The following is a 25,523-nucleotide window of genomic DNA, read 5'->3' as shown; positions in this document are numbered from 1 at the left end:
CTGAGTCTTAGCTGTCCAAGGTAGGGAGTGCCTCACAATGGACAGATGTCCCCTGGAAGTAGGGAATGTCTGCAATCAAGGACCCATGGCTGGCCCAGGCGCTGGGATTGGGAGCCATGGGTTTTTTTTATGGCAGCATAGACATGCCCGTAGACTTCTAAGGCCAGAAGGCAGCATAAGGGCATCTTCAGCCTATGTGCGACTGGAGAATTTTACCCTGGTTTCTCTGGGCCAGGCCCATGCTCTTCCAGACACGCCACTCTGGATCTGAAGATGTCAAGAGACCGCATCCGGCTCTCCCTTTGGGGGTTGGTTCTTGGGGTTAATTGCCCACGCTCTTCAAAACCAGTGCCTTGTTGGGTCTGGCTTTGGGCCTTTCTCTGCTAGATTAAGGAGGTCTTTAGTAGCTGCTGCGTTCCCCCTGGGAAGGTACTTGAGTCCCTGCTCCATCATCCCTCTTAAGGCGGGAGAAGGGAGGCCCCAGGGATCAGCAAGGGGCCCAGGTTCACACAGGAAGTTTGGGGCTGAGCTGGGAATTGGGAACCCAGCTGTTCCCACTCCCCGTCTTGGGGGCTTTCGACTGTCCTTCCTCCCCTCCTGAACTCTGGCCTGGGTGCTACAGGAAGGGATGCTTCGTGCCCACAGCGGGTCTGCCCTTAACATCTCTGAAGCTGCTGCCCAGTGACCACTCTGAGGCAGTCAGCACAGGGGGCAGCTTTCGGGAGGGAGACGTTCCTCCACCAGGACCAAGGCTGAGACCTTCCAACTCACTCCACTTGGGAGACCGAACGGCCTCAGGTGAGAATGTTTGGTCCCTCCTAGCCCGGAGTGGGATTTGAACCGGAGAAGGTTCTGTAACCCGCTGCCCCACCTCTCAGCCTCCCGCCTGCCATCCCCTTGCCACTTGACCGAGATCCTCTCTACAGGCGCCAAGGCGGGCACTGTGTGCTTTGCACGCCTGGGACGGGTGCAGCTCGGAGCTGCATGGGGGGCTGTCGGCAGCGTGCCCCACTGGGAGATGGTGGAAAGGAGAAAGCTGGCAGGTGGGAGGGGTAAGCCAAGGCCCCCGCTCGCTGGAAGTGAGTTGCAGCAGCCTGGGCTGAGCAAGCCGCTGCGTTTCCTGGGCTGAGCCAGCTGGTACCTCTGCGCTCATCCGCTTCCTGTCTCTGCGGTTAGCCAGCCGGGGCGCTCTCCCCGGAGGAGCCCTCTGTCTATTGTGTTCACATCTTTGGATCCAAACGGCACATCTGGGGGTGGGGACTGTGGTCTGTTAAAGCCGCCAAGCTGCAGTCGCTGAACTGAGACCGGACAACTCATTTCACCTGTGCCTCCCGTTCTTCATGCACTTGGGTTCTGCTGCACAAACAGCCCTGGAGAACGAGGGGCTCTGTGTACCCCCCACATAGGTACAGCACAGGTCTGCCCCCCCCAAATCATTACCCCCAGCCAGTTGCCCAGCAGGCTTGGTCTCTGGGGTCCTGGTTACTCCTGGCCCTCCCTGCTGGGATGTGTGGGGTGCTGGGGGGGCTGCTCCACCGGGAACGAGACTCAAACCTAGCAGCCTGCTCCACACGAATCACTGGATGTTGGATAGTCATTGACTTTGCTAATATAGGTTAGATTAGAGCCAGTCCCTTGCGGGGAAGGCCCCCTATCCCGTTTCCTGTTCCACCAAGCCTGCCAGTCCCCCCTACCTGGGCCTGGATTGGAGGTGAAAAGCCTTGTACCCCATTCCTTGACCTTCCTGAGCTCACCAGTCCCCCTGATCTGGGGCGGGATTCGAACCAGTGCCCCCTAAAGGGGAAAGGCCCCATATCCCATTCCTTGACCCCCAGTCCCCCTTTTGTTCCCTATTTGTAACAGCCCTCCCCCCTTTTTGTTTTTGTTTTGCTCCAGTTTAAACGGCAGCCTGGCAGGCCCCCTCCAGCGATCCTCCTTCCCCCTTTTGTCTTTCAAGCATTCTCGGGTTGCGGAGGAGCCAGCGTGCGGCTGCCTGCTGCGAGGGCCGACGCCCTTCGCCGTGTCTGCAGGACGCCCTCCCAAGTGAAGGCTGCTCCAAGACCGACTGGTGAATAGGGGCCGCCCTTCCCCACGGCCACTCGTGCGGTTATCACGTTCGCTCTGGCCCCAGCTTCTCTTCCCAGAAGATCTAGAGCTGAGGGGGCGACCGATTACGTAGGCTCAGGGTGGGGAATGGCTCTGGTCCCTCAGGCCCTCTTGGTCAGAAGGGGCCATTGTGATCATCTGGTCTGACCTCCTGCCCCTTGCAGGCCACAGAACCTCCCCCACCCACTCCTGTAACAGAGCCCTGACCTCTGGCTGAGTTTCGGACGTCCTCGAGTGACCGAGAATCTGCCATTTACGCTCGTTTAAACCCTCCCGTGCCCCGGAGCCGGCTTCTGCAGGGGAAGCGTGAGTTCGCACCCCCCATTAGCAGAATCTTCTCCGCTGGGTTTGCCTGCCCCCCGCCCGCACCCCCACTGCTGCCTTTTCAGATGCTGGGCAAGGCTTGGAAAGTCCTCTCGCCGCACGCCACCGAGCAGGGCGGCTTTGGGAAGCAGCGGGGGGGCGTCCTTCCTCGCCGTGGGACCCTGGGCTTTGTAGGACTGAGTGCTCGAAGCTTCCCGCTGGCCTACCCGCCACGCTCCCCTAGCCTGCTTTTCTGGCCCCGCGTTAGAAACGTCTCCCCTGCAAACTAAGCCCAGGGTTAGTCGGATTCAAGTTAGCAGCTTCTGTGTGTGTTAACCTAGGGCCTGAGCGTCTTGCCCGTGCTTGTGACCAGGTTAGGACGCGTTGAACCCTGCGGCACCAGCGTCCACACTGCATTACGTCAGCCTGAGTCCAACCAGCTGAATCCCAAACCTCCTGTGTTTGTGGTGTAGGGTGGGCAACCTTGACTGGCCAGAGGGCCTACCAGAGTCCGGGGAGGGGGGCTGCGTCTACACTGCAAAGCAACAGGGCTTGAGCCCTGGGTTGGGGCTTGACTCCGGCTCAGACGCTCTGGCCCTATGGGGTCCTGGGACCCGGGACCAGTGCAATTTGTGCGTAGGCAGAAGTGGGGTGAAGCTTGAGCCCGAGTTTGAACCTGGGGCTTATGTTGCAGTATAGATGATCCCAGCAGGTGGAAAGCTGCATGGCCAGATGCAGAATGGGCAGCTCCTACCCAGGAGGCAGGCTCGTTTGCTTCTTGGCCATTGTGCCGAAGTTGCCAGTCAAGGGGCTGCCGAGCACCAACGGGGAGGGGAGGGAATCGGGGGGGGGGCACTTGTGCCAGGGTGTGAGCTGAAACCGGCCCAACTCCTCTCACGCGTGAGCCAACGGTAATGCGTTGGCAACAGGAGTAGAGGGCTAAGGCACAGATCCTGCAATCTGCTGAAATCAATGGAGTTAGGTGCTTAGGACCAGATCCTGGCGGGTGTTTGTGTCTGTTCTGCCTTTCTGGACAAGCCCTATTGAATCGGTTCTTTGGCTTGCGGGATACGCTCGTTTCAGCTGGTCGGGGTGACCCTGTGTCCCCCTGCAGAGTTGCTAGTCCCTAGCCGGGCAGCAGTAGCCTGACACCCGGCTGAAGAGCCCTGAGATTGCAGGGCCCCAGAGCAGGGCTGGCAGCCATGTGAAAGGTGTTTGCTCTGCCAGATGTGTGCTCTGGTCCCGCTGGGGTGGATCCAACTCAAATATTAGGTGTGTGTGTGGGGGGGGGAATCTCAGTCTCTGAACTGTCCTTTGTCCTACAGAACAGCTGATTCCCCTTGTTCAGCAAGGCTAGGGTGAAGTGAAAGGTCAGAGCAGCGTTTGCAAAAGGCAGAGGAAATCTCTGAGCGAGGCAGCAAGGGGAGCAGGGGCTGGAGGAGAGGGGGATCAGTCATGGGAGATGCTGATCTCAGCTGTAGGGTGCTGAATCCAGTGACGGAAAGGCACTGATCTCTGAGGGCAACGATGCCCCTGTGTGTCCTGCTGTTCCCATTCAGGGCCCTTGCGGCCTCTTGCTCCTGACTTGCAACTCCCTATGTTCTTCCAGCCCAGGATTCCCCACCCCAGCCAGCCCTGCTGATCTGCCACAAGCCCGCCCCACAGCCCTGCCTGGGTTCCCTTTACACCCCTCCCTGCTGATGCTCTCGACACACCCCCCCAGCTCTCCCCACACACCCTGCCCCACCATCCCTGCTTGCAGCCTACTCTTTTAACGTTTGTAAAGCTCTAGGAGTTGCGGGGCGGTTGTGTTTTGCTGGGGACTTGAGTGGAGATAATGCAAGACTGGAAAGACCCGGGCATGAGGGGATAAGCCAAACCTGTAGACTGCACCTCGTCGCTCCGGATGGAGGTTTGAGGGGTGGGTGGGGAGGAGGGGGATTCAAAGTCATTCGCAATGTTTTGCAACGGAGCCCGTCATTTAGGAAAGAGCCACCTGCAGAATAAAAGGCCAGCACGGCTGATCAGGAAGATGACCTGCTAGCCTACCTCTGCAGTGACGGTTTAAACCCAGCAATCCAAGTCCCTGCCCGTGAACCTGCCGTGTTTTCCAGGAACACGCCTGCCCGGGCAGTCTTTGAACCTAGCCAGTCTCGTGCCAGAAATCGGTGGCGGACGAGCTGGGTGTTTGCGGGGAGGGGAGCAGCCGGGCGTCTTTCAAAAAGAACAGGAAAAGGTTCTGATCTCGTTAAACCCATGCTGATTCTCAGATGTCCTGTAGCTCCCCCCCCCCCCCGGTGGGGATGGCAAAACCCCCCTGGGAACAACTGAGCTAACACCCCTTTAGAAGCATAAGCTAGGGGCGGGATGTTCCATTCGATGGAGCAGCGGGGTTACCCAGAGCAGTGGGCTGGCTGGGCGAAGGCTGATCTGCTCCTGGGATGACCACTCACCTGGGCCAAGTGGAAATGAAATGCTTCCCAGTTGGATGGGTAACCCTGGGCCCTGGTGATGGAGAATCAGGCCTGAGGGATGAGCACCCTGGTCTCAAGGTCTGGCATGGTACCGCAGAAACAGGGGTATTGGAGATGCTCTGGGTGCTCTCAGTACACCTCAGCTCTGTCTCAGCTTAGCATGCCAGGGCTCTGGGCCTATTGCAAAGGGGACACACCCCTGCCCACAGAAAGAGGCATGTGTGGCTGATCTTCTCAGAAGGGGGCGCGGGGCCAGAGGACTCCTTGCTGCAGGGATTCTGTACCCTGCCCGTGCCAGATCCCCCATGCCCCCAGCACATCCGGAGACTAGAAAGTGGTGGGGATGGGAATGCAACTGATTTGCTGCCCTTTTCAGTGCCATGGCAATGGTTTGTGTAGTTAGTACAACCGCAGCTGCCGGGTCAGATTCACGGGCGCGTCAGCCACAAGTGATTCAGCACTCGCTGTCTGGCCACATGCCTGAACATGAACCTGGCAAGCCAGGGGAGCCCACAGGCGCCTTTCCCTCCCCCTCTCCCCTTTCCAGCTTCAAGGAGCTGCTTCTAGCCATCAGCCTCTTGACTGTGCCTCTGGGAGCAGGGGGAGGGGATGGGAGCATGGGCCCATCCCTGGGGATTGCTGCACATCCACCTGAGGGGGGGGAGGTGAGGTGGGCATCTTTCAGGAGCCTGATGCATGCCGTCAGTTTTGAGGGCTGCACGTGGACCAGCAGGGAGCTCAGCCCATCCGTGAGCAGAGCATCTGGGAGGGATTAGCTGCACCCCAGGGAGAGCTTGCTCAGAAGGGAGGGTCCGGGAGAGCCGCACCGCAGCTGTGAGGGGCTCACACAGGCAGGCAGGGAGGAGAGGCAGCTGTCACCCGATCTCCTCTCACTTGTGTTCCTGCTTGAATTGTGGGTTGGATTTAAACCCCAGGCAGTTTAGAGAGCTTGCTAGAGTCAGGTACTATGAAAGCACCCTAGCCCAGACCCACAGTCTCCTGCTGTTTCCATCCTCAGCTCCCCACAATGCTGCTGCCAGCCCCGGGCTCCTCCCATGCCAGCTGCAGCTACTGATCCCCTCCAGCCAAGAAGAAAAGCGAGAGGGAGCAGCTGTCGTCCCTCCCCGCCCCCAGCCATTCCCAGGTGGGCTGGGTTGGTGAGGACACTGGAAATACCCACAGCGGGAGGTCGTGTCCCGCTGTCTCATTTTGCTGAATGATCCCCATGACTCCAGTCCAGCATCTCTCCATCCAGACAGCAGCAGAGTTGACCACTTCCTGCAGCTCCCACTGGTTTAAAACCCAACGCCTCCCACAGAGCCTTTAACCTCTAAAGCACCAGCCTGAATCCTAGTGAGTGACTGGGCCAGTGCGGGGTGTCTCAATGCATTTCCTAACAGGACTGTGTCTGTTTTACAACCCCCACCCTCAAAGCTGACACTAGACTACTTCCCTGGCAGCCTCAGCAGAGAGGCCAAGACTGGACTGGATCGTGGACACATGACTGCCCTCTCAAGCTTTTAGGCCGTGATCTCTTGGATAAGGCACTAGGCTTAGAGTCAGGAGATTCCTGCCTCAGCTGCTGATGCAGCCCCGGAATACTGGACATTCTGGTACTTCTGGGAACCGCCGGGGCCCACCCGCACCTGTGTGATCCCATCCATCCAGGTATGATCTCAAGCGGCGCAGGTGAGACCGGACAAAGCCACACCTGGTTTTGTCTCAGGACTGGACACGGGACAAGCCAGAGACAAATAGGGGCGCCCAGCTTACCACAGGACAAATGGCCGGCCTATTGCTGGAAGACCTTTCGTCTCGTGGAGAAAGGCAGAATGGAAGTCCAAGCTGGACAAATTCAACTGAGAAATACAGCACTGATTTGATTTAACAGTGCGGGTAATCAACCATGGGGAACCAACTCCCTTGGGAAGGTAGGTCGTGGGGTCTCTGTCTCTTGATGGCTTCAGATCAACACTGGCTGCCTTTCTGGACGAGACGCTTTAACCAACCACTAGTTGTGGGGCTTGATACAGGGATAACTAGGAGAAATTCTCCGGCCTGTGTGGTTCAGGAGGTCAAACTCGATGATCTAAAGGTCCCTTCTGGCCAAAATCTATGAAATCTCTGACCTTGAGCCAATCACTTTCCCTCTCCGTGCCCCCCACCCCCTCGCAGTCTTGTCTATTTAGACTGGAAGCTCGCTGGCGCAGGGACTGTCTCTTAGACCAGGTCTACTTTGGCTGGTATGATAATGTCGGCTGGGGTGTGATTTGTTTTTAAGGACCATTTTATATCCGCAAAAGCCCTAGTATGGACAAAATTATACAGAGAAAAAGTCCTTTTACTAGGATAGCTAATTTTGTTTCAAGGAACTGGTATAAACTATATCGGCAAAAGCACACTGCTGTCTGTAGACGCTGCGTCTGCTCTAGGATGGCTTGAGGGTACCACCAAACCTTTTTTAGGGTAGGCTAGACCTAAATCACGGCCCCCTGCCCCCGCCAGCTGATTTAGCTATGCCAGCAAAGTCTCCAATGTAGACACAACTGTGCTGACAGACCAGAGCATCTGTTGGCTCAGCTGATGTCGTTTAGGGAGCTGGCATTGCTAAGCTAGCAGAACTCCTTCTGTCAGAGCATGCTGTATCTACACTATGTAGTGTAGACGTGGCCTAAAAACTGTATGTCCAGCACTTACCACAATAGGTGCCACAAATAACACACATGCTGTCTCTATCCTGAGGATAAATACGGGACTCCAGGGTCATTAACCCAGCACTTAAAAGCATAAAGGAGAATTTGACATTTAAAGGGCCTTGCTAGGTTTAATCCTCCTTTTGATCATCCCTGTAATACATTTCCTCCTTATCTGCAGCAGGGAAGCAGCCTGTCGCCTCTCAGCAAGAACCCTTCCCAACCCCATAACTCCCTACAAATGGCTTTTATTGTTCCCGCATCAGCATAATTGCTCGTGTCTTACCCCTCTGTAGAAACCTCGCCATCTCTGAAGCGCTGTAGGCAGGATGCGTCAGCTGGGATGAGCAGTTTTAAATATGTCCCTTTCTGTTGGGGAAAAAATGCTTCCCACAAGAAAGCATTTTTTTTTAACCTCCTTAATTGGGTAAAGATGTTCTCTTGGCATATGAAAGAAACCACCAGCTGCAGAGTTATAATAATGTGGGGTTTGTGGAAAGCAGAGGAGAAATAGGCAGGAACTGTACAGGGACCTTGCTCTCCAACTAGAAGTTATTTTGTAAAAGTGATGACTGGCTTACAGGATTGGAAAATGAATCTCATCAGCATAGTTGTAAATTTATTAGAGCGGGATCCTTGTCTTTAAACCTTCCCACCCAGCAGGACCTTGGCATTACACTAATAATATTCCCTGCCTGAAAAAGCTACATTAAAAGAATGTTAAAATTTACAAATCAATGAATGCCAAAGATTGCCTGTATCTCCTTAACTCTGCCCTCGCCCCTTTGAGACCGTGTTCTGCGGCTGTCTGGAAAATGGTGCCCCAAGCTGCCATTTCTTTGTTTTGCAAATTCCATACCAAAAACTACATTAAAATAATGTTAAAGTTGCAAAGTCAAGCTCTTGAAAGTCAGGAAATCCCAAAGAGAAGGTTGCCTGTAAAACTCTGTCCATATCTATGTGCATTGTGTGATTAGGGCAGGTCAAAAGTTTGCTGCTGACAGGTTATTTTGGTGGAAAATTGGGTTTTTGATTAAATGATTTTTTTTCATGAACAGTGTCTGCTTCCCTTGGAAAATTTCAGTTTTTTAAAACATAAAACAAATGCCCCCAAACCAGAAAGTTTTTCAGCCAACCCAGGAAATATTTTGATTTGGAAATACTGCTGCAGTGCTTCATGGGTTTTGTAGCCCGGATGCCTCATGTCATTATTCTCCGCTAGGGGCTGGCGTCCCCGGTAAGACAACATCGCCCATGGTGTACCAGGGCCAGGGACTCCCATCATGCAGCGAGGCGACTGCTGTGCATGCCCCAAAGAGTTTACAATTTAAGCTCAAGACATCAGATGGAGACATCCCCTTCTCATTGTCCAGCATGTGCACTGAGTGAGGCAGGAGGCTTGAGAAAAAAAATGGAATGTACTGATGCAATTAAAGATGGTCTCAGTGTATAGATCAAAATGGGCAGAGCTGAGGTTCCATGAAGTGGTTTTCACACAGGTTTTTGTATCAAATTTCCGAGGTTTTTGATTTGTAAAAGGAAAAGCACCAAACCAAAACGATCCTGCCGGGTTCACTAAACATCGCAGTAGAACAGCGTAGAAGGGACGCTTGCCGTGGTAAGGGATCCAGGCTCAGATCTGCCGCATGGCCTCAAAGATCCTATGGAAGGACAGAGGGAGCCTGAACCATGAAACAGCTGAGCTTCTTGGGGATAAGCTGATGAGAGGTGAAATGTCGCCACAACCTCACCATGCTTAGGGTTACCAGATCACGAAAGCTCATGCTCAAATAAATTGGTTAGTCTCTAAGGTGCCACAAGTACTCCTTTTCTTTTTGCAGATCACAACTGTGAAAAAATGGGACGGGGGTGGGGGGTAATAGGAGCCTATGTAAGAAAAAGTCCCAAAAAACAGGACTGTCCCTTTAAAAATGGGACATCTGGTCACCGTAACCAGGCTGGGCCTTGAGGAGACCCCTAGGCCGAAGCCCATGGGCCCCTGGGGCTTGAGGTGACTCCCCCCAGCTCTGGCTTCCTGGGGCCTGAGGCAACCCTCGCCCCTGGCTGGAGCCCACGGCCGAGATGGCCTTGGGGCGGCCCAGAGTCCATGGCTCCCCAGGGCTTGATGCAACCCCATGCCCCCATTGGCCCTGGGCTCTCACAAGGCTCCAACCTCTTGGCTGAGCCCCTCCCCCTCAATCCCCCCTCCAGGCTAAAACCTCCTTTCCCCCCCACCCCCGGACTTAGCCCCTCCCCCTCAATCCCCCCTCCTGGATAAAACCTCCCTCCCCCCTGACTTAGCCCCTCCCCCTCAATCCCCCCTCCTGGCTAAGCCCCTCCCCCCGGATTTAGCCCCTCCCCCTCAATCCCCCCTCCTGGCTAAGCCCCTCCCCCTCAAGCCAGCGGGGGGGGCGGTGAGCCCCGCCCCCTCAATCCCCCCTCCTGGATAAAACCTCCCTCCCCCCTGACTAAGCCCCTCCCCCTCAATCCCCTCTCCTGGCTAAGCCCCTCCCCCTCAAGCCAGCCCCCCCCCCCCTGTGAGCCCCTCCCCCTCAATCCCCCCTCCTGGATAAAACCTCCCTCCCCCCTGACTAAGCCCCTCCCCCTCAGTCCCCACTCCTGGCTTAGCCTCGCCCTGAAGCCCCACCCCCTCCTGGCTGAGCCCCTCCCCCTAACTCCTCCCACCAATGAGGGCTCCGCCAAGGCCTCGAGCGAAACGGCCCCTGCTCTTGGTCAGCCCGCCCCAAGCCAGCAGGAGACACCAATGAAACGCAGGGTTCGAGGCTGACCTCCAATCAGAGCCCAGAAGCGGACAGGTTGGAGCAGGGGGTCGCGCCGAGGAGTTGACAGGCAGGCAGATGAGCCAGTGAGCATGGCCAGAGCACGGAGTCGCCGGTGAACAAATAGCTAATAGGATTAACAGGCAGGAATACGAGCCAATCTTAGTGAAGAATTTGTTGAATGACGTTGATCTTAACCAATAGAGTGTTGGAAGCGGCAGAAGAGCTACGCGATCAGACCAATCAACGCCCAGAGTTTATTGACTGACGTGGAGACTAACCAATGAAGTGTCGGAAGCGGCATAAGCGTTGAGAAGATAAGCCAATCAGGATCAACGGTGTTTTGAGTGACGTTCTGACTAACCCATGGAGTGTCGGAAGCGGTTGAAGAGAGCCAATGGCTTTCGGTAGAAGAAGGCGGAGTCTGTGAAAGGTAGTGGAGATGGGCGGGAAGCCGTTTAGATAGACAGCAAGATTAGCCAATCAGCTCGGTGGGCGGGAGGACGGACGAGATTTGCAGCCAATGGAGCGTGGTGAGGGCTATGATAGGCAGGAGAGCGGCCGAAACAGCGCGGCGGGCAGGAGATGGCTGAGCCAATGGCGACGGAGGGCGGGGTGGCAGTTGGCCAAGCGAAAGGACTGGCCAATGAGCGTCGAGGGGGCTCTGAGTGGCGTGGGGCCGGCCCAATAGGGGCGTGTCCGGGCACAGGCTCCGATTCAGGCGCCATGTCGCGGCGGCGGTGGCGGGGTCCGCAGAGCGCGGAGGGCAGCGGCCGGGGTGGGGAGATGGTGAAGATGGCGGCGGCCGGGGGCGGCGGCTCGGGCCGGTATTACGGCGGCGGCGGGGGCGCCGAGGGCGGCCGGGCCCCGAAGCGCCAGAAGACGGAGAACGCGGAGCAGCAGCAGCAGCAGCATGGCCCGGGGGGCGGCGGCGGCGGCGGCCCCGGAGCGGCCGGAGGGGTGAGGGCAGCGAGGGGGCTGGCCAGGGGGATAAGCCCCGGGGGCGGGGACCATGGGGGGTGAGTGGGGAGGCCCCTGAGGGGCGGGGCTTCATGGATGGGGGAGGGGCGGGGGGGCCGAGCAGCGAAGGGGGGGCTCTGAGGGGGAGGGGGGGCCGAGCAGCGAAGGGGGGGCTCTGAGGGGGAGGGGGGGCCGTGCAGCGAAGGGGGGGGCTCTGAGGGGGAGGGGGGGCCGTGCAGCGAAGGGGGGGGCTCTGAGGGGGAGGGGGGCCGTGCAGCGAAGGGGGGGGCTCGGAGGGGGAGGGGGGGCCGAGCAGCGAAGGGGGGGTTCGGAGGGGGAGGGGGGGCCGAGCAGCGAAGGGGGGGGCTCGGAGGGGGAGGGGGGCCGTGCAGCGAAGGGGGGGGCTCGGAGGGGGAGGGGGGGCCGTGCAGCGAAGGGGGGGGCTCGGAGGGGGAGGGGAGGCTGTTGGGAATGGGACTCAGATGGTTGCTGGGCCGGGGGTGGGGGGGGGAAGAAGGGCAGGGAAGCGGGAGAGGGGAATTGGGATGGGGGGGTGATGGTGGAGAGATGGTGGGGCCAGTCGGGGGGAAGGTGGGCAGGGAGATGGTAGGTGGGCAGATGGGGGACGGTGGGGTATGGGGCGAGTTCAGGGCCAAGAGGGGGACTTTGTGTCACCCTCCAAACCCAAGGGAGAAATGGTGGGAGGATCTGGGCATCTTGGTACCTGCTGTTCTTGGCAGTGCCTATAGGCTAAAGACCAGACCTGCCCATAGGCCAAGGCCTGCAGGGGAAGCTTGTGGGGATGGTGGTGTCTGGCAGCACACAGGCTCCCTCCCTCCCTCCCCCATATGCGCTCTGCAGGTCTTTGTGTAGCGTTAGGTAGAGGGAAATAAAAAGATCGTTTGCCCAATGCATTGGGGGCTCAGTGCCTGGCATCATCTCTAGGGTGAAGGCATGATGCTTCCCTGCCATGTAGGGATTCATGGGGCTGTCCCTCCGCATTCTGGAGTATCTTCACTGACCCTAAAGCAGGGCCTCAAGTGGAGCTGGCAGAAGGAGAGTGTCTCAGTCTATACGCCTCCAGCAGTCTGGTCTCTGCAGGGTTATCATCCCTGAATCCTCAAGGTCTCTCTTGGCAGTCAAAAAGGGTGTGTGTTTTCTTGTTTCAGTCACGTTAGCTTAAAGTTCTCGAAAACCCCTTTCCGAGCTTAAGGTGCAGACTAATGCAGGTGCTTACATATTAAGGCTATAAAATGTGAGCTTGAGTCAGAGCATAAAACATCTTTTAAAATACTTATTTGCCTTATGCCTTTAGGAAAACTATGATGATCCCCACAAAACTCCTGCTTCTCCAGTTGTCCACATCAGGGGGCTGATTGATGGTGTTGTGGAAGCTGATCTTGTGGAGGCCCTGCAGGAGTTTGGGCCCATCAGGTAAGGAAAACACGTATTCATCAAGCAGGAAATTTGGATCCACGTATGATTCTGTACTAATTTCAGCCTTCACATTTCTTCTTGCATTAATTTTAGGTGGACACTGAAAACAATAGTAGTTAGTACAGTTAAATGTTAATTAGCCAGCTCTCCATTTGCTGTATGTTTGAAAGCTAACTTAAGTTCTCTCCTCCCTAGTTATGTAGTGGTGATGCCTAAGAAGAGACAGGCCCTGGTGGAATTTGAGGATATTCTCGGTGCTTGCAATGCTGTGAATTACGCAGCAGACAACCAGATCTACATAGCAGGACACCCTGCATTTGTCAACTATTCCACCAGTCAGAAAATATCCCGCCCTGGAGACACAGATGATTCAAGAGGAGTCAACAATGTGCTGCTCTTCACTATCCTAAACCCCATCTATTCGATTACAACGGTGCGTGGTGGTTCTAATTCCAGGTTCCCTTAGTGTGACAGACCTCTCTAACTCTGGGCAATCTGAGTCCATCCTTGCAGAATGCATCATAGCCCAAGTACTTGATTGCATATACCAATGCAAGAGGAAGTTTGAGACATGTTGGAGAATTAACCCACATCTGTTTGTGGTCTTGCTTTAAGTATCTGAATTAGTTTGTGCAAGCCCGCCTAACTTAGAAATGGGATATTCTAAGGCAAATGCAAGGGAATAATGATTACACTGAATCGAAATGAGAGCGTATATTGCAGATTTGGATGAAGAAAAATTACTAGCTAGCCATGTAAAATATCTATGCATGCTGTGCAAATTTTGTAGCTATAAAACCTCAATCCTCAGTTGCAGTGATCTTGCTATCCCAGTGCTTTTGAATGCAGACTGTCAGTTGTAGCCACATCTTGTGATGATGCTGCAGGAAAGGTCTGCTGCAGTCTGCTTTCTAGAGCTGAAAAGCTAGGCTGTTATTGCAATGTCATTTCTTAAACTCTTCTTAAAGTGTTTCCTATATTATCTTGCCTCTTTCCCTTCCACAGGACGTGCTGTATACCATCTGCAACCCATGTGGTCCTGTGCAAAGGATTGTTATCTTCAGGAAGAATGGGGTCCAGGCCATGGTGGAATATCCTTTTTCACATGCTCTTCAATGTTTGTCCATATTTTGCCCGACTAAAGATGATCCTAACTCAGTGTTGAGTTCAAACTGAACTGTTGAAGTGTGCAGATTCTAGCAGATTAGAAACCCTCACTCCAGTGCTTTCTTGTCAGAATGCTTATACTTCAAGTGAGAAGTTATTTTGAGTGTAGGCACAGGGGACTTGCGTCTTGTACGTCCTTAACAAAAGATGCTTAAGTTAGAAATAATATGAAAATTTACTGCTCTTATTGTGGGTGTTCCTTAGTGACTACAGCAAGCAGCTGAGAGCAAGAATGTTCTGTACTCGCTTCTACTATTGACTATTTACTCTGGACAAGAGTACTTTGATCCCTGTGCCTTTAAATCTCCAGCAACAAAAGAGAGATGATAATTATACTCGGGGGGGGGTGTATGGTTTGTAAATTTTATGCAAGCACAAAATAGTATATGGAGCCCTTTTAACAGCAGAAAAAAGCAGGAAGCAGACATTAGCAACCTTCATATGTGAGGCTCTCCTCATGATTGGATCAATTATCCTGCTCCTAAAGAATTGCTACGCATGTCTGTACTAAATATGCTAAGTATTCTAAAGATTTCCTTAATGTACTCAACGTTTGACTCTGTGCAGAGTGCGCAGAGAGCCAAGGCATCTTTGAATGGTGCCGATATTTACTCTGGGTGTTGCACTCTAAAGATTGAATATGCCAAGGTAAGTGTAACTGAAAACATGGATAGGTACTTGATGAGTTGCGCCTGTCAGTATGTTGGATTGAATGTAGAGTATCTGCACAAAATTATATAGCAGAGTTGTGGAAGAGCTAGCTTAACTCTCTCGAGCTCCAACTTTTTTCACAATTTTGTCCTCATCGAAAATACAGACCTGTACCTCTGTGTGGATGTAAAAATAAACAGGGAGACGTTAGAGCAGGAAACTTTGGACTCCTGCTTTCTCCTTACATCCTTGGGAGGAAGAGTTTTCTTCTAGTGGTTAGATCAAGAGAATGGGATCCAGGACTTGTGGGTTCTGTATGTGGTTTTACCACTAACTTCCCATGTGAGCTTGAGCAAGTCACTTCTCTATTTTTTTTAAAAAATGGGAATAATTATCTAACTTTTGAGAAAGCTGTAAGTGTGAAGTGTGCTTATTTAGTGTGAAGATTGCTTTGAGATCCTTGAGTGAAAGATGCAGTAGCATGGCCATCTACTGTAGCTTTTTAAATTGTTCTGTCCTGCTTAGAACTCTCACCATGCAAAATTGAGTAATGGTAGGGGTGGTTGTTTTTGCAGCCCACACGTTTGAATGTGTTCAAGAATGACCAGGACACCTGGGATTACACAAACCCCAATCTCAGTGGACAAGGTAACCTTGATGGACTGCTTTGTAACTATACACAAACTTTGCTTGTCAGTTGACTCGTGCACTTCATATCTGACTCATGTTATGTAATGCCATTGGCCTGCCTCCTAACTTCAGGTACCTAAATTCAAACATGATGTAAGCCAATGCAAAATAGGGGGAAGAGTGCTTGTTCAGTTTATCTTAAAATCAAACATTTGTCACCAGGGAGTCTCACAGGTGGCTTATGCTATGTATTTGCTGCCTGACTTCATCAGTTAAATGTTAGGAATTAAGGAACCCTATGCATAAGTGGCTTAAGGAGTTTCTGGGCAAGGGTAGTCTTCGGGGCAAGCAAGGGCTTAGTGCCGCTGCTTTCTTACATGGGAGATTTACAGCTTGTCAACTGATGCAGCTACAGGCTGTTTGTGCCTCACTTTCAAAACTGAGCTGTGTTACTATTGCTAGTCTTTTCATTATGCTGGAAAGTAACAAAAAAATTTCTCCTTGAGCTGTTGGATAGTTATCACACAGCTAAAGGATAGTGGAATGTGGGGCTGGGTTGTAATTCACAGGTGTGTGGGTGAACATTTTATACAAATGTAACTTGAACATGGAGGGAAATGCAAAAATCTGGAGAAGACTGTCTGCTCCCATCTTTGGAAGCATTGAGGAACAGATCCCTTTCCTTTCCAAATTGAGTGCTGCGAATTAGTTACACAGAATCTGTGTGATGCCGAAAGTGATATGTATTATTCAGATTGCAGCCATAGATCTCTACTTCATACTGTTACAGTTATGGTCAAAGCTTATCTAGAAACCCCTTGCTTGGGTTTTTGAAACTTATACGTACTGTGCGGAGGAATGTGAAATAAGCAGCTGGTGTTGAGTTACTGTTTGAGCAGCTCTTGCATCAGTTGAAGTGGTTGCATCTTTTATGTTTCCCTGTATTTTTTTTTAAAATGGTACAATCTGCTTGGCAGTATTGTCTTGCTTCGTGTTTTAAAACCAGGGTGTGGAGCTATTTGTGGTCCCAGCTGATACGAGTTTAGAGGGTCCCTCCAGAATTGGGTGTTTTCCCTTCAGAGAGGTTGCTTTTGTCCCCTCTAAGGAATCTTAGGAAGGCTACTTAGAACTCCTGCCAGTCCCTACCATGCTGCATTATTACCTCAAAAGGCAGTTCTTCCTACTCATTTCATGGTGAGACGTGCAGCCTCCAAGGGCCCCTGCGCAGTGTGGCCCAAGGTGCTGAGTAAGTGCCTGGCAGGCTGGAGTAACTCCCACGTGGTGGACACCCCTGTTTTTAAAAGATGAAAACTTACTAAGATACTGAAGCAAGCAATGGCATTACATGACTTAACAAAAACATAAACAAATTTCTCCTCCAAGGTACATAACTAGAAGATGTGCAGAGCCGCAGGGGCTAGTTGCAGGGCTGTGCATTTATTTAGATGCATCTTGGCTTTCTTGACATGAGGCTGGGAAACGAGGGTGGTGTATTATCCTGGCCTTTCCCAGCTCTGAGCAGTTATTACATATAACCCTGGGGGACCGTACTACAGTGGACGTCCCGAATTGGCTGTGGCCTGCCTCTGCACATTCCTCACACCACACAGTGTAGAAATCTCACTAGCTCTTCTTGGAGAAAACATGCATCATCCTTACGTACCAGAAACAGCAGCAGATTGAGCTCATTACATCAAGAACACAACACCGTGATCCAAGAAACATCTACAAGCACAGAGAGAGAGAGAGAGAAAGAGGCGCACCATGCCACAGCAGACATTATTCTTACTAATCAAAACCAAACAAAACTCTGAACCCAAGAATGTACACAGAACTAGGAAACACAGAACAGAGGGTTCTCAAAACAAGTCCACCAGCGCATTTCGGAGAATGGAATAGATCTCAGTGGCCATCCAAGACATAGGATGCTCTCCATATCAACATGGTTTGGTTTGGGAGGGCAGTCTTTTTGTTATACTGCTTTCCTGCAGTCCTCAGCTGCCAACATATCAGCGCCAAGTGGAGACAAACCAAAAACAAACCAAAGGCACACAGATACCTAAGAGGCTGTAGCTGGGGTGTGCAGTCTGGTGCATGCGTGCATAACGGGGGCATTTGACCCAAGGCACATTCCATTACAGAGGAGACACGCACACTGGAGAACTACACAGAGCCAGAAGCACCATTTTGTTACAGCACCACACAAATTCAGGAGATGAAACATGGAAGGAACACTCTCATTTATACACCTTTATGTCCTCTTTCTTGATATCTTCTGAGGACAAAACATCTGTGAGACCTTTTAAAGATTTTACTTTAAAAAAAATTTTGTAGCAGTTTTGTGCCTTTGACTTGTATTTATGACTCTGAAACCATGTGATGCAGGGTCGCAGTGTATGTTTGATGGGACGCCATCTTTCAGAACTGTGCTAACTCACTGTTGAAGCGTCCAATGGTAAGAGAAATACAGAATTTTTATGTGACAATGGACATTGTACTGTGTACTCCTGCTGTAAGTAGCCCTTTTCAATCTTTGTAATGACTGATTGTTGGAATAAACCTGTATGAAACTCAGTTGTGTTTTAAAAAACAAAGAAACTGTATGGTTACATGAATGTTACGCATTGTATATGATGGCTCATTTTAACTTATTACTACTGTTGCTTTGCTACCATGCTTGTATAAGTCTCTCACTTACTCCCCCTTCCTGTGTTTGGGTGGGGAGATATTTTGCTGCCTTTTTTTTTCCATTGCTATAAAGAACTAGCAGTGTCCTGGAGGCAGGTGTACTTCAGTATTGTTTCAATCACGAAATCAACTGGGACACTCTTCCTTTTGTTTTTTTTCCCTTGTCAGTCATCCTTACTTGTAATCCTCTTTGAAACACGCCCAGCTCTCTAGTCAGGTGAAGCTGGGAAGTCCTGTATTTGTTCTAAGCATTTAACTCGGACACAGATTGCGTTACAAGATGCTGTAACTTGTCTGTGTAGGTTCAGAAATAGGAGTTGTAGTCATGACTGTGTGGCGGTAGTTCTAACAAATGAAACTGCAAATGTGTGTCCTACAAACTAACCTCTTGTTAAAATAGGCCAGTCTGGCCCATTAGCCTAGGGCAGTGTCATGTGGTAGGTCCGTGGCTGGGATCTCAGCAGAGACGGCGCTGCCCCAACCAGAGGGGTCTGTAGTCTGTGCTTGAAGCAGGGTTGGAAAACTGGAGGGAGCTGGATCCAACCCTCCTTGGCTTTAGAGGAGAGTCAAGCCTCATAATACCAGGCCTTAGGTGAAGTGGAGGCCCTATGGGAGAGAGGAGTTTAATCTCCCCCTGCCAGACGAACCTTAAAATGTTGGAGGCAGTTGTTGGCTAGAAAGTGGATTAAACCTCCTGGGCAGCAGGGGTCACACTGTGATTTAAAAGAAGCTAGGGACTTAAATGACTCTGGTAGCGTACAGGTAAATCCCAGGTGTACAACCGAGTGAAGCGTTGTTCCTCTCTGGTTACATTTTTAACCCATCCTTCTTTCTCTAGGGGATCCTGGTGGTAACCCTAACAAGCGTCAGAGACAGCCCCCTCTCCTTGGGGACCACCCTGCAGAATATGGTATGGATCTGGTGTGCAAGCCAGCTTCAGTGGGAGTGTCTTGCTCTAATGTTAATTTGGCGCTCACGTGTTGCCTCTACTCCCGGTGTCTCCACAGGAGGACCTCATGGTGGATACCACAGTCATTATCACGATGAGGGTTATGGCCCTCCGCCACCTCACTATGAAGGGAGAAGGATGGGCCCTCCTGTTGGTGGCCACCGCAGGGGACCAAGCCGCTACGGCCCTCAGTATGGACATCCTCCTCCCCCTCCTCCGCCCCCAGAGTACGGCCCTCATGCTGACAGCCCTGTGCTAATGGTGTACGGCTTAGACCAGTCCAAGATGAACTGTGATAGGGTCTTCAATGTCTTCTGCCTCTATGGGAATGTAGAAAAGGTGAGAGGGGGAAATTAATGGCTTGTTCTCGTGGTCTTGTGTATTCTGATTATCTTTGATCCTTGACACGTGTCTGGCAGAGTTCTGGTTCCTGTGCTCGGGCTTGTGATTTCTGTTTCTAGGTAGCCTTACTTGCTTCCCACCAAGTCTGTTGGGCTTGGCTTTGAAATTGGTGTTGTGCAGTTTGGCTGTGAAACCAAACTCCTTTACAGTGTCCTGTGATCTCTGTTTGAGCAAACAGGGCTCAAATAAGCCAGAAGCGTAAATCTGTTATGCTGGGGCTATGGGACAGCTCCTTGTTTGCAAACAGTCTCTAGCAGGCTAATTGAAAATACCCCCAGCCTCTGGAGACATACGGTTGACTGGAAGAGTGCAGTGATCATGGAAGAGTTTGCTTCTTCAAAGTGGTGGGACATGGGGATTAAGGAATGGGTGGAGCAATCCACTAAACTCAAATGAAGTGAATTAAGAAGCAGAGCTTGAAAGCTGGCTCTGAAATGGATCAGTCTGAAGCAGTTTAGTTTAAATGTGTAGAACCCAGGTTGTTTGCAGCGTTGTAGCAGTGTTGATCGCAGGATATTGCAGAGACAAAGTGGGTGACATATCTTTTACTGGACGAACTTCTGTTGGTGAAAGAGACAAGCTTTTGAGGTTACACAGACCTGAAGAACTCTGTAAGTTCAAAAGCTTGTCTTTCACCAACAGAAGTTGGTCCAATTAAAGATACTGCCTCACCCACCTTTTCTCTCAAACCCATGTGATCTTTCTAAATTTCCCCTCTAATGAATGTAAACATCCTGTGCTCACATCACGAGTGTGTTGTATCTTAGGTGAAGTTCATGAAGAGCAAGCCAGGCGCAGCCATGGTGGAGATGGCAGATGGCTATGCTGTGGATCGAGCAATCACCCACCTCAACAACAACTTCATGTTTGGACAGAAGCTGAATGTGTGGTGGGTCTCTTTCCAGATGCTTTGTGGTCTTGATGTCTGAGATCTTAGTGGGGCGCTTGATCCCCAGCAGAAAGCTATGCATATAGTGACAAGCTGTGCCTTTCCCTGTAGTGTATCCAAGCAGCAAGCCATCATGCCTGGTCAGTCGTATGGGCTTGAGGATGGCTCGTGCAGCTACAAGGACTTCAGTGGCTCTCGAAATAACAGGTTTTCAACCCCAGAGCAGGCAGCAAAGAACAGGATCCAACATCCTAGCAACGTGCTTCACTTCTTCAATGCTCCTCTGGAGGTGACAGAAGACAACTTTTATGAGGTAAACTTTATCAGACTGTACAGTTGCCCTCAGCTCTTCACTGTCTGATTAACATTCTTCCCTCTTCTTCATGGTACAGTCTCAGATTTAAGTCTCATACCTTGTTTTTGCGTACAGTTCCTAGTTTGGTGTGGAGCTCCATCCTGATGGACTCTCCTGGGTCCTAGAGGAAAGGATACATTCAGTAATAATGAGCTTAGAATGTAGATATTGTTCCTGTGTGGCTAGAACATGAGATGGGACCCAGTTTTCCTGGGTAACCCTTTTCCACTGAATCATTATGACTTGCTCAGTGTCACTTCCCATCTCTTGTCTTGCCAAACAAGAATTTTGACCTCAAATGGTGGTTGAGGCTTAATTTGATGAACTACTTTGAGAACTTGAGGGGATTGTCACTCAACGAGCATGTGTACGCACCAAGCAGAAGCCTTCCATGTTGTGTCTTAGTGAGTTTTGCTCTGTGTAAGTGGTGTTCTTTCATAAGGCACAGCATGCGGGGTTATGCTGTAAATTCTGAACGTTTCCAGTGACCCATAGCATGTGTGTGGCTTTAAAAAAAGCAAAGGTAAAATTCTCATACAATAGCTGTTTTGAAATGATGCCCAAACTAGTCAGTGGTATCTTTCTGAACTGGAAAAACTCTTGCAGCTTTTTAACTGGAGCATTCCGATATAGGTACTGTAATGAGCAACCAAAGTGTCTAATTAGTTGGAGTACATGGAAGGGTGTTAATTATTTGTATTAGCATAGCACTGAGGAGCCTGCTCATGGATCTGGATCCCATTGTGCTAGGCAAGTGATAAATTTGTAATCTATTGGCCTTGATGAAGTTTGGCTTATAGATGATTGAGCTGTATTTATGCTTTGATTCTCAAAGCTGGTGTGTTACTGTCTCTGAATACTTGTCTGTCTTCCCATTAGATCTGTGATGAGCTGGGAGCGAAGAGGCCTGCTTCTGTCAAGGTGTTTTCAGGGAAAAGTAAGTAAGCCTTTAAACGTGGTGAAACTTCCCTTAGGGGCTAGGGAAAAATGGTTGCTTAGTCAGAGGTGGGCTTCTAACTAAAGGGGCAACAAAATTGTATTGGGAACCCTTGGGGATGCTTGAGAGTGGCTGTTTGACGGTCAGGTCCAGAGTGCAGGTTTCAGTGCACTCTTACTCCTCCTGCCAGTAAGGTTGGGGCACAGGTGATAAATAGCGTGGTACTGCTGTGTTTGAGTGGCACACCCAGCTTTCGTCATTAAGAGTTGCAGACTTCAACTGCAGTTTAGAGCCTTAGCCAGCAGTCCTTTATTTAGCAAGCTGTCCACAGATACAGGGAGATGAGAGTGAACATGCATTAGCAGAAGTTGAATTATTCTGCTGAGCAAGCGTGGCTCCCCATGATTTCCCCGTATTACACTGCCTTTCCATTAGAGGACTGGATTAGGGGATGGGAAGACGAATGAGTACCTGTGAACGGACCCCTGTGTGCATGATTTGGACCTGAGCATATAAAAATGGGGGTGGGGTCAGGAAATGGCTTGAGTGGAACCAATCCTGTTAGACTGCTAGATTCAACCCAACAGATCCTTACTGGGTTTGGTGTGTGGGTGGCTGGGTGGTGTTGGTGGTCTGTGATAGGAGGTCAGACTAGATGGTATCCCTAGCCTCTGTTTGCCAGAAGCTGGCAAAGGGCAACAGGGGATGGATCACTTGGTGATGCCCTGTTCTGTTCATTCCCTCTGGGGCACCTGGCATTGGCCACTGTCGGAAGACAGGAGACTGGGCTAGATGGACCTTTGGTCTGACCCAGTATGGCTATTTAGATGATCTGGTGGTCCCTTCTGGCCTTAAACGCTGACAATTAATGCCTCCCTCCTTAGGAGCAAATGCAGTAATGTGCATTTAATGGGGGTGTTACTGCTCCCTTGGAGCTGCTGTTGCATTGCATGAGGCGTCCTCTGCAGTGTTCCCAGTCCAGGTGTCAGGGGCCGATGAGAATGGGGCCCAGAGCTCTTGTATAGCAATGTGGAGCATTAGCATGTGCTGTTCTACCTTGTCCTGCTTGTATAGTGATGTACGCACACTTGTAACCTCCAGTGTTCCGTCCAGGTGAAAGAAGCTCCTCTGGTTTGTTGGAATGGGATTCAAAAAGCGATGCGCTAGAGACCCTGTCATTCCTGAACCATTACCAGATGAAAAATCCAAGTAAGCTGTGCATGCACTCAAGTTTTGGGGGGCTCTTGTCTTAATCTGTGAGTCTGGGTTCAGGAACAGGGGACAGTGATGGAGCATATGCTTTCCTGTTCTCTTTGACAGTATCTGTAATTCTGTCCACCGCCAGACTTGGTTAAACTAGAGTTACGATTGCGGATGCTTATCGCAGCTTCCCATACGAACAACTGTAAGCATCAGCCGAGAGTCTTAACAGGATGTGGTCAGAAGCCTGGTCCAATAAATACTGTGGTTCGTTGTCATCTGAAATTGCCATGGCTTCTGTCAGAGGGAGTTCCCATCTTCCCCACTTCATGCCTCTGTTTGAACTGAAATTCGGCATGCTGCACTTAACAGACAGTGTGAGTGGGAGGGTGCATGGTCCTGCTGCCTAGGAGGGAGCTGGGACTCTCAAGGGTTTTATTCTCTGCTCTGTCATTGACTTGCTAAGTGACCTTGAACAACGTGCTTAATCTGTCCACCCATCTGCAAAAAGGAGATAATACTTCTAACCTCCCTGAGGGCGGGATGGGCCTTAATGCATATAAAGAGCTTTTAGAGCCTTCATACCAAAAGGTGCTAGACATGAAAACGTAAATCTCTGGGGCAAAAAAATAAACCTTTATCCTATTTTGTTCTGTCTTAGATGGGCCGTACCCATACACGCTGAAACTCTGCTTCTCAACTGCTCAGCATGCCTCATAAGCGCTGCCCAGGTTGGGCCAGGAGCAGGGGATTCCTTCCGTTCTTTCTGCTGCCTTTCAAAAAGTTCTTGTATTCCTTTTTTTAATGCTCCAGTTTAGTAGAGGCTACCCATAGCGAAGACCTGTCAAGTGGGAGAAGTGAAGTGGTCTGTCTCCCAGATACCTTCAGTTTTTAAAATTATTGTACATGTGATTTGTTTTCCCGTTCATATTTTGTGCTGCCTGTGTTACTGGCACATTTCAATAAAACAGTTTGGAAAATAAATGTTACTGGTGTTTGATCCTAAATATCAGAGTGGCATCAAGAGTATGTTCCCTTAGGCTCTTGAGGTTAGTAAACTGAGAATGGTCTGCAGCTTTCCCATTCATTGTAGGGAACAAAGCAAGTCATAACTGAGAGCTTCAATTTGTGACATCACTCATCAGTGTAGGTTTGACATGAGACTTTGTTAGTTTGAAACTAGCCCAAACCTTCTCCCAAGGTAAGGTGTTAATATCCAGAGCACCACTTGCATGTTCTTGTTGTTCCTCACTTTGTTTTTTCAATTTTTGAAGTGCTATTACTGAGAACTGTACTGCTAAATAAAGCTCGTTTTCAAAGAGAATTCACCGTGAGTGGGAAATGGAGATTTGTTTGCCATTAGATGGAAACCTTATGCCATAACTATGCATGGTGCTTTAGGTGGAAACCTTGCCTTTTAATTTGTATAACATCTAAAAGCACAATGCATACTAATGGTAAGACAATGTCCCTTTCTGAGCCTGTATGATAGAGTAACACAGACTATATAAACCGCAGCCACATGCTTGCCAATTAAAAGAAAACTGGAATCTGTCTTCTAAAAGAATTCCTGAGACAGATTTAGAGTGCATAATGAATGCTTTGAAATGTAATTCATTGAGGAGGTTGGGATGATTGTTTTTCGGGATGTTACAAACAACTTAAACAGATCTGGTGTTAAACAGAGCCCGCACCCCCAGCCAGAGCCCTCACACCCCTGCACCCCAACCCGCTGCCCCAGCCCTGAGCCCCCTTCCACACTCCAAACCCCTCTGCCCCACGCCGACTACATGAATTTTATGTGCACCAATGTGGAGGTGATGTGTCACACACCACCTCCATGTTGGTGCACATAACACAATTCTATCCCGCAGATGGGTGGGAAAAATTAGAGGGAATGGTGGTTGTGTCCCTGAACATCTTGGCTAACAGCCATTGACAGACCTATCCTCTATTAACTTCTCTGATCTTTTTATTTTAACCCATTTATCCTTTTGGCCCTTCACAGCATCCCCTGGCAACAGGTTCTACAGATTGACTGTGTGTTGTGTGGGGAAAACACTTCCTTCTCTTATTTTTATTAGATGAGTCCTGGTTCTTGGAATATGTGACAGGATAAATAATTCATTTTTGTGATACCATTCATGGTTTTATAGACTCCTGCCGTATCCCCCCTCAGTCCCGGCCTTTTTAATCTCTCCTCACATGGAAGCTGATTCATCCCCCTTAATCATAGACTATCAGGGTTGGAAGGGACCTCAGGAGGTCATCTAGTCCAACTCCGATCCCCAATTTTTGCCCCAGATCCCTAAATGGCCCCCTCAAGGATTGAACTCGCAACCCTGGGTTTAGCAGGCCAATGCTCAAACCACTGAGCTACCCCTCTCCCTAAATCATTTTTTGTTACTCTTCTCTGTACTTTTTTCCAATTCTATCATCTTTTCTTTTCTTTTGAGATGGGGTGACCAGAACTGCATGCAATATTCAAGGTGTGTGATTTATACCGTAGTAATAGATTTTTGTCTTTTCTCTCTTTCCTAATTGTTCATAACACTGTGAGCTTTTTTGACGGATGCCTGCACGTTGAGCAGATGTTTGCAGAGAACTATCCACAATGATTCCAAGACCTTTCTTGAGTGGGAACAGCTAGTTTAGATCCCATCATTGTGTATATGTGGTTGGGATTATGTTTTCCAATGTGCATTATTGCCATTTTAGAACAGAACCATGAATCGAGATGCTTTATCAGGCACTGTAAAAGCTTTGCCAATGCAAGAAAATTCTGCCTCATTAAATGCTTTTTAACAAGAGTTGCACCTTTAACTTTAAATGTCTGCTGGGGATGTTTAATTTAAGACCATTAGGAACAGGTTTAAATTAAACTGCCCCAACGGTCCGGGCA

The 25,523-nt window shown here is 50.5% G+C and overlaps 1 protein-coding gene across 2 annotated transcripts; it reads left to right on the top strand.

The window, feature by feature from the left end:
* The first annotated feature begins 11,067 nt into the window (after nt 1–11,067).
* Nucleotides 11,068–23,945, top strand: HNRNPL (heterogeneous nuclear ribonucleoprotein L). Of its 2 annotated transcripts, none has more exons than XM_084612349.1 (13): nt 11,068–11,316; nt 12,632–12,750; nt 12,949–13,186; nt 13,759–13,844; nt 14,472–14,568; nt 15,147–15,219; nt 18,728–18,799; nt 18,897–19,177; nt 20,008–20,129; nt 20,241–20,442; nt 21,364–21,421; nt 22,535–22,630; nt 23,283–23,945. In XM_084612349.1, exons 1-13 carry the CDS (start codon nt 11,083–11,085, stop codon nt 23,339–23,341), a joined length of 1,737 nt encoding a protein of 578 aa, XP_084468475.1. In that variant the 5' UTR covers nt 11,068–11,082; the 3' UTR covers nt 23,342–23,945. The 2 variants fall into 2 exon arrangements, with proteins under 2 accessions (XP_084468475.1, XP_084468474.1); XM_084612348.1 differs by having other exon boundaries at nt 22,523–22,630.
* Nucleotides 23,946–25,523: the final 1,578 nt, after the last annotated feature.

Source organism: Lepidochelys olivacea (genome assembly GCF_965140295.1).
Source record: "Lepidochelys olivacea isolate rLepOli2 genome assembly, chromosome: 23".
In the NCBI taxonomy this organism is placed as follows: domain Eukaryota; kingdom Metazoa; phylum Chordata; order Testudines; family Cheloniidae; genus Lepidochelys; species Lepidochelys olivacea.
This window is presented reverse-complemented; position numbering and strand designations above follow the sequence as displayed.